Here is a 9,098-nt window from a genome sequence, read left to right as displayed (position 1 = left end):
TAACCAGTTTTAATGACAAATATTTAGAATGTAATGACAATACTCCACGTGTCTTTCTAAGTGATCTGTGTTAGTTACAGCTGCATTTCCATTGGTTTGCTGGTCCATAAGACTTCTGCAGATGAACCTATCCTCGCATTAAGTCTTTTGAGGAGAGTTTCAAGTTAAAACTGTCATGTTTGACATGACAAAATGTCTTGAAACGTTTCCTTGTGCTAATTTGGTTGCTTGTAGCTGGTTTCTGAGGTTTTCTTCTTATTTGGTTTAAGAATTTTGGGAGTATGTGGTCATATGACCTAGTCAGCACCGAATAGGCGTTTCACAGTAACTGCAAACTCAGCGAGGAGGAGGAGGAGGAGGAGGAGGAGGAGGAGGAGGAGGAGGAGGAGGAGGAGGAGGAGGAAGAGGAGGAGGAGGAGGAGGAGGAAGGAGGCGGATGCTGGCGAATGGATCCAATGAAAACTTAGGATCTTGGGAGAATTTTTCTTCCCAGCCCAGTAGAAGAGCAACCTAACTTTCTTGCCACAGCGTGAACCCCATCAGACACAGTCACACTTGTTTCCCTGTAGCATCCGTTTCCTGTAACTAAATACACACGACGCTTATAATTTCTCGCCAAGAGCAGAGCGTAATTTGGCACGCCTTTACGCACAGTATGCGCTGCATCGCCTGCGTAATTTGCGCATCACCCAAGTGAAGCGGCAAGGCACTCGTTTTTCAAACTACACTGCAAAAAAATTACCACTTCAACGAACGCTTTTTCCATTGACATTTGTTTTTAAAAGTTTCTAAAACTTGTACGACTGTATTTCCAGCGGGTAGACGGTTCTCTCCTCCGTGGACGAAGTTTGATTCGGTTGCTGAAGTCGGGTTGTAAAAGTCACTTTGAACAACTTGGGCTGGTCCTCTTCTGCAGCGTCGGCAGTAAAGCGACGTCATTCTGCCAAACAACTCCCCTTTTTCCTCCCCGTTGGACCAACATCCAGAGTTAAGGAGCGACTGGAAAAAGATTTTGGATCGAGACGCAAAATCATGATGACCGGATTTCGACTGAACTTGTCGCCGTTGAAGGAGCCTCTGGGCTTCGTCAAACTAGTGGAGTGGGTAAGTTAGATGCATGTACGGTGAGTGTGTGAGTGTGTATGTGTCAAACCCAGATAACGGGGAGGTCCAGTCCTTTTCTTGGATCCCTTTTCCCGGCGAGAAAAATCCCTTAAGTAAACAGTTTTAGGGAGAATTTGTGAAAAATGCAAATGCAAAAAACGTTTATACATAATGCATGACTGGTACTTTTACAGCATTTATCAACTTTGAGTTTTTACATCTCCAAGAATGAATACAATGCCTGCAGGAATGTAATTGAATAACTAAAACTCAACTAATACCCAATAATATGCCTGTTCTCACAATAACCCTTACTTAATTAAATTGGCTTCTCAGCCTCTGCTGAACATCTCACAAACAAAATCCAGATCTTGAAGACTCATAGAATGAAAGAGTGGCTTTGACAAAGGAAACTTGTCTCGTGGGAGTCAAGCTCAGTCATGTCCAGTGGCTTTTGGATCATATTGCTGGTTGCGTGGGCCTGCCCTTCAGATGACACAGTTACAGATTGATGCATCGCTCAGCAATAATTTACCTCTGAGTAACCGTGCACACGGTTGGCTACTCATGCACTCGAGCATACAGTTGGTGTATCATGAGAGACCTGCAACAGCTTCTGACGTTGAACGTCCAGTAATCAGTTCTGCTCTTCATAACCGGGTCAGAGGAATCCAGTTATGGGTAATGCAGCTCAGATAGTTTTCATAATGCAAACGCATATGGAGCTATAGAGTCATCTGGCCCAGGACGAGACTGTGTGAGTGTGTTGGCCTTATGCAATCCTTATCTAAACCCAAATGGATGATTATGTGTCTGTGCATATTTTCCGCCTTTGCAATGTCCCAGCCCACCCAATAGTGTGCAGGAGCACGTCATTAACCTGCTCCGGGAGTTTGAAACCAGGAGGATTTACTGTTATGTTTTGTCTTGTGTGATAGTAAGTTTATATATTTTCTCTTCAGGCAGTTGCTTTGACCAAACAAGGTATTTGAAGACGTCTCCCTTGGCTTTAGGGAATCGTTACAGGAAGTTTCTTCAAATTTTTGATGAAAACAATCAGCAGATTGGAAGATAATGAAAATAGTTGTTAGTTGCGGGTTTTTGGGGACTTTTTGGGAACATCTAACTATTACATTCTGCTCGACAACGTAACTCAAATCTCTGTCATTTAACACATACCTGGTGCATGCATGCTCAGCAAGCCTTCTATGTGTTTGGCCCACAGGTTTTGGACATACACAGCAGTTACATTTAAAAAAAAAAAAAAAATTAAAAACAGCAAGTGGATTATTTTTTGGCGTTCTGACAGATGGTTCATCATCACAACTGCTGTCAATGAAACTGGACAGATTCCAGCAGGTTACCTTGTATATGAAGAGCAACGTGTTTGCCCTCTGTCCATTGTCCCCGTCATCCTCTGAGTATTTGAAATTTTCAAAAAAGTAGTTTACTTTGCGGAAGACTTGTTTACCTCAACACTCCTACCTCCCTCGATGTTATCTTCCGTGCAGTAGTAAACAGGAAGGAGGGTTCGGAGTAACGAATGCTACAATAGTCCATGATGTCAGGTTTATTGGACTTCTGTCAAATTGGGTTTTGCTGATTATATCTATCAAGATAGTTCAGATTTAAGGGAAAGTTTATCTCCTTTTTTACAGCTAAAGGGTGCTTTCCACGTAAAGCAATATTTATTTTTCCTCCATGTCCTCTTTTTTTTGGCTGTTCACATCATATGCAGGAACCAGCAACTGAACCTCTGTCACTGAACCTCTGTCACATCTTGTGAGTGGTTGCATTCATGGCAGATATGGTCCATTCATACTGAGGCTCCACAGCCTCAGTAAAACAAGAATGTGAGAGAGATGATGCTGTGTAGCCCTGAAAAACAGGAAGTGGCCGCCAGTGACATCTGGAGAAACATCTGGAGGGAGGCCTCGAGGTGTGTGTGTGTGTGTGGGTGGATCATATACAGTAAATGTGGGTTTGCGTGTGGGTGTTGTAGTGTGACTCTAAAGGCTAAAGGTTTTTCAAGGGTGTGCATATGTGTGATACAGTTGTGCTGACGAAACATAATTTAAGTTCCGGTAAAAGTGTGTTTATTAAAGTCCTGATAGCTTACTTTATGCATGTACTTACCTTACAATGTGAGCTGTGACTCAAAGATCATTACTTTGTCATAATACACTTCCTGTCCACTGCTCGCCGCCTCCTACAAAATAAAGGCCTTACAGTTTCTCCTCTGACGTGTTCTGGATCACATTTAAAGTGACAGGGATCATCTTGACAAGACAGACATCCAGACAAAGTTAGCGACGAGCTGAAGAACATAGTGGAGCATCAGATAAAGAAGCAAATATTTACCTCGAGAGACGGTGGAGACCAAAACAGTGATACAAGGAGACTGTGTGTATATACATCTAGATTCAATATAAGGCCGGAAACCCAGTTCTAAATAAATGATAGTGTTGCCCCTCCATGTTTGCTCGATGCGCAAATAAGCCACTGTTTGCAAGCATGTACACCAAATCAACGATTTAGCTCCCATCTGGGACGCTAAATCTTTTGAATTAGTGTTGTACTGCGGCACAGCTGTCTGTTCTGCTGCCTGTTGCTCAGTGAGAATGTGTGAAAACGGTTAACAACACATTTTGAGCAGAACAAATGAGATCCGTGGGGCTTGAGTAAAGTGATATCAGTGGGAGTCCGAAGGAGCTCAACCCCATGAAATAACGTGATCTGCCTGCTGCAGTTTGAGGGTTAAGCTGAGGAGCAGCCAGCCTGACTAAGAGAATTTAGTAAGTGTTGGATTTAAGGAGAGTATTAGTGTCACATGCCCTACACGCTGAATCAGATGCTTTCTGCCGCTGCAAAAAAGAATGCAAGAGCTGAATGGCAGCATTAGCACGGCCTTGTAAGTCACATTTGATTTAATTTGTCCATCAAATCAGCTTTTTGTTTCCATGAGAGAACAACAAATGAAAGAAGCAAATAAGTTTAAAAAAGGAGCTTGTAAAAATGGTTGAGTAGTGATTTTTTTTTCAGCTGTTTGTTAGACTAAACTGCTGGCCATCTGTTATTCCCTCTGGCTCTTTACCGCTAACAAGGTTTTAGGTTGCCAACTTTCTTCTAAGTGTGAGGTTCTGGTGACTTTATACTGCGCTTTCAAACTGTACTGCCCAAGAGGACACACACGTAGGGAGGATCACAATCTAATTATGATTCGTGGTGGTTTTCTTTTTCCAGTCAGTGTATCATAGTTAGTGTTTTAGCATTGTAGGTTTATCAAAAAGGACGTCCTCCCTTCCACTCAAATAAATGTCTGATAGTTCCCCCAAAGCAGAGCAGAGTTTCCTAACATCTCAACCGTCTCCCTAATCCCTCTCGCTTTCTTGTCTGTCCAAACAGCTCACGGCCATATTTGCTTTTGGATGCTGCGGCGGATACTCGGGGAAGAACATCATATCTCTCTTCTGCGGCGATGGCAAGAATGAGACTCTCAACGCCGACTTCCACTACCCGTTTAGGTGAGATTCAGGACACGTTTTTGAGGCGAGGTTTTGAAAATGCCATTACAAAAAAAAAAAGGCCAGTAATGATTCAACCTTCCATCTTGTATCGCGGCCAGGTTAAGCCAGGTCCCGCTCATCGATGGAAACACCACTCTTTGCAACCACACCGTCGCGACGACACACATGGTGGGAGACTCTGCCTCCTCCGCGGAGTTCTTTGTGGGCATCGCCGTCGTCTGCTTCCTGTACAGCATGCTGGCTCTGCTGGTGTATTTGGGCTACATGCACGTCTACAAGGACTCTGACTTTGGACCCATTTTTGTGAGTATTGATCTTTTTTGGTCAGTTTGCCGAGAGACGCCTCAATCGACTGTAAACGAGAGACTCGTCCCTCGTCTCTCCAGGACTTTGCGATCACGGCGATCCTGGTCTTCCTGTGGCTGGTGTGCTCGTCCGCCTGGGCGAAGGGCCTGCAGAACGTGAAGGACGCCACGGACACCGGAGGCATCGGAGCCACGCTGGCACTCTGCCAGGGGAGCAACGTCACCTGCGAGGTCACGGAGTTCGCCAGCATGAGGACTCTCAACATCTCTGTGGTGAGAAGAAAGGCAGCGGCTTTATGAACGGGAGGAGTGTGCTCACACTTGCACCAATCTCAGTCAAGCAGTCATTTACATCATGAAATCCAAATCCTCAGCCAAGAAAGAGGTTATTTCTAAAAATGTTGAGTCGTCGATTGTGGCCGTGTCCCATCCCTGCAGTTTATATAATATTACTTTACAAGACCTGAGCAGAAATGTTAAACAGCCTGACTCACAGTCATAAGACAGTGAGCAGTAACACTTTCATTTTCCTCAGGCACGGTTTTTCTGGTCCGCTCAATAGTGTCTGTGTCGCAGGTCTAAAGCTAATGATAGAAAACCCAGATTGTTCCCATTGTTTGTGTCACAGATTTACAGTATATTAAACATGTTTGTTTTTTGACATATGCTGTCCAGTCATATTAATCTGTAGGTGTTTTTCCCATCTACATTCCTCCAGGTGTTCGGCTTCCTCAACATGTTTGTGTGGGCGGGCAACGCTTGGTTTGTGTATAAGGAGACCCGTTGGCACGCCCAGAAATTCTCCACTCAGCCCACCGCTGGAAGGCAACAGGTCCCTGCACCCATCTAACCCACAATATAGAGCAACACAAACTTACTGTCACATATACGCACAACACACGTAGAGCGGCCACAAACATACGCAATTTAAGGACATGTGCAGACGCTATTACACATACAGAGACCAAAAAAAAAGCTTTGAGAAGGTGACGAAGGGAGACTAAAGTAAATGAAGGACATGTTGATAGATTGAACAACTGATGGATTTGTATTAGATTTGGATCTCATCGACACGCGAGCATCTTTATAGGTACACGGAGCCAAATGCCATATTCTTGCACAATCGTGGTTTACTTGAACTGAGAACGGTTCAAAAAGAAATGTCCATTTCCCAAAATATTTCCTCTGCAGCAGTAGGAGGCTGGGGGAGGAACACATGTTTCATGTGTCGATTAGCCTTTGGAACTTTTTTATATTATTTCTTACCTGTTTCATCAACTATCGCAACACCAATGCAATAGTGCAATTAAACATGTTTTTCTTTACAATCATTCATCGGTGGTTTTTCATGCTTTAGTAAGCAGATATGTGCATGCACAGACAATTACCAAACTTTATAGGAAGATAGGTTTTCTTTTTTTTGTGTACCGGCTGGACAACGACTGATTTTTATGGTGCTTTATGAGTGTAAGTTACACGATTTCATTTGCTTAACATCTGCCGCAATAAGGATAATGTGATCAAGGTTTTCAGGGTAACAGAACACGAGACAGTTGTCCGTGGTGCAATATGAAGCATAAATACTCTAGACACCATATTACCACATCAGAAAATGACATTCATTGTATCTGTAAAATGACTCAAATATCCTTTCATTCTTTCATTCATAGGCTCTTTCACTGTCGGCTCATTTGCCCTCCAGTGGTGGCTAGCAGGTATTAAAATGTCGGGACACAGCTATATTTAAGAGAATACATTTACAGATTAACCTCTCGACCACCGAGCCAAATAGCCGCAGAGTAGTTCACATGAATGTTTTTATCGCCACACGCACAGTGCAGTCGCGTGGCGCTTACTGTGGTTTTATGGTGTACCGTGAGACTGTAAATCCATAAAGAAAACTTGATTAAAAAAGATAGCTACTTAATTAGTTCAGGAAAAGGTTGCAGCCAAAGTGTGTACTCCTTAAATTCCTCTGTGTCCGAAGACTTTGATTTATATATTGTCTGAACTCTGGTACCAGATGAAGGTTAAATCCTTCCTTTCTAGTGTCAACATGTTTTCGGTGGTATTACTTTGAATGTAGAGGCGACTTTTTAATTTTCACTTTCTATGCAAACAGAAACAACTCTGCCAAACCGATCGTTTTCTCTTCCTGTTTAGGCTTATTCCATATCGCCATATGATGTTAAATGCAATATTTTGTTGTCAAAACAGTTGGTTTTTGTTTGTATAGTTTTTATAAATCATCAATGAGACACCAAACAGTGTCCTGGTGTTGTGTTTAATGAATTTTAATGCCACTTCATCATCTTATTTTTCATTTTCGCTATATGTAGATGATTATTTGAAGGAATTTCTGATGTTCTTTTATATCTTGTGCCTTTTTAATGTCATTAAAATGTAAGTGGGATGATGATAAATTCATAAAACTGCTTGCAAGACAAAGTTAAATGAATATGTGTGTGTATGGTGTACTGGTTATGCCGCTGCACTCTTGTAATCATCCAACTCTTGCTTTGTCAATGATTCCTGTGCATTAAACCTGCCGTACTGTCTTTTAAAGAGTCACATGACAAGCACAATTTCAATATACCTTTTGTTTTCAATAAAAATGAAGAATTTTTCAGTAATCTCTTTGTGTGTTTTTATGTGTTCAATGCACAACAACATGCCTGTGGGTGCATTTGTCTATTCAACTTTAGTTTTGATTCACATTTCCTCCCCGGCCATGTGTGAAATAGGAGATTTTACAGTGCAGCTTTAAACATCTCAAAAGAAGCAGGACATTGTTTGGATTCAACTGTTCATGGGAAACAAATAATAATAATAACTTGTGGATCTAGAAGATTATTAAAAGAGTCAAAGCATTGGAAGTTGTTGAAGTATTTGGAACCCAAAACCATTAAAATGACCCCTGAGAGAGAAAAATATTAGTTTGTGTTTTCTGATTTGTCCAAGTGACCTCAAGGATCACTGTGTGGGAAACAAACAGAAAATTGTGTCTGAGTCATCCTTTGTGTGTTTGTGTGTACGTGAGAGAGAGAATGGAGAAGTGTGTGTGTCTGCCTGTCTGAGGGAAAGACAGCAAGGATTGCATTCAACCACAGCTGATAATAGGAAGTGTGTTAATTTGACTCATCAGTTTAAACTAATCAAAGTTGTTTCCTTTCCGTCGTTTCCTCTGCATCGCCGCCCTTCTCCGTCTCACTCACTCTCCCTCTGATTCAAATTAAAGACATGACAGGCGTGTGTAGCTTCTGGATGCTTCTTCTTCCTCTGCTAAGGTTTTTTTTTTAAAGACGACCTGTACACTTTATGCAGCTGTACCAAAGAGCTGCTGTGTTAAATCTGCTGCAGAACATCTGAAGTGTGGTGAGTTTGTTCAGTGTGGAAGAGGAGTTGTGATCCACTCTTTCTTGAAAAGGAGCCCATCCTCTACTTTTATCTTGCCTGACTGACTTTGCACTTGAAATGCAGGTTCTATTTTCAGCCACAGGAGGTCAACGTAGCGCCGCAAGCTTGACCTACTGAGCCACTTTGAGAATCGAAACATCCTGGTGCAGTACGTTTGTTTCAATGGCCAGATAATTCATATATATGTATTTATATTCAATTAGTCATATCCTCCATAAATTTCCTCTCAACTGAAAGTTTGACAAATTGCTGCTTTGGTCCATTGTCTACCTGACCCCATTTACAGTGACATTATATAACAAATTGCAAAATATATTATGTACATTGTTTATGTTTTTGCTGGGGAATTACTGGTCCTGTTATGTTGGTGTTTCATTTGCAGTTGAGTCTAACCTCTGACCTAACCATGCACCATGTTGCGGTGAAGCCAATACTAATTAGCGCTTTACATGCACAAATTTAAATTGCAGTTGTAACCTTACAATATAATCTGATCTACTAACGCCATAATGTTATTCATAGTTCTGACCTTCTCTTTCAAAATCCATCATCCCCATTTCTTTGCAACTCCCTGGCAAGAACTCATGGTAGTCTAATGTCTCTTAATGAAACTGAGTGAAGATTTAAATCTATAGCTTTGGTAAAATTTTTGAACAAAAAACAACGGCAAATGTTTTATATTCCCGGCATCAACCGACCGTACAGCATACAGCAGTATGTGGTTCATCCGCATAATCATTCCTAC

General features: G+C 41.9%; 1 protein-coding gene across 1 annotated transcript; it reads left to right on the top strand.

Annotated features, from left to right (window-relative positions):
• Window positions 1-576: 576 nt before the first annotated feature.
• sypl1 (synaptophysin-like 1) lies at window positions 577-7,565 on the top strand. The gene is made up of 5 exons (XM_068586551.1): window positions 577-1,104; window positions 4,510-4,628; window positions 4,730-4,934; window positions 5,018-5,209; window positions 5,655-7,565. The coding sequence occupies exons 1-5, from the start codon at window positions 1,033-1,035 to the stop codon at window positions 5,784-5,786; spliced, it is 720 nt and encodes a 239-aa protein (XP_068442652.1). The 5' UTR covers window positions 577-1,032; the 3' UTR covers window positions 5,787-7,565.
• Window positions 7,566-9,098: the final 1,533 nt, after the last annotated feature.

Source organism: Clinocottus analis, unplaced genomic scaffold (genome assembly GCF_023055335.1).
Source record: "Clinocottus analis isolate CAN_PGR_092001 unplaced genomic scaffold, fCliAna1.0.p SCAF_20, whole genome shotgun sequence".
In the NCBI taxonomy this organism is placed as follows: domain Eukaryota; kingdom Metazoa; phylum Chordata; class Actinopteri; order Perciformes; family Cottidae; genus Clinocottus; species Clinocottus analis.
This window is presented reverse-complemented; position numbering and strand designations above follow the sequence as displayed.

Coding starts and splice junctions, on each gene's coding strand:
- sypl1 (XM_068586551.1), top strand. CDS start 1,033: ATGATGACCGGATTTCGACTGAACTTGTCGCCGTTGAAGGAGCCTCTG. Junction 1,105..4,509: donor TCGTCAAACTAGTGGAGTGG/GTAAGTTAGATG, acceptor CTGTCCAAACAG/CTCACGGCCATATTTGCTTT. Junction 4,935..5,017: donor CTGACTTTGGACCCATTTTT/GTGAGTATTGAT, acceptor TCGTCTCTCCAG/GACTTTGCGATCACGGCGAT.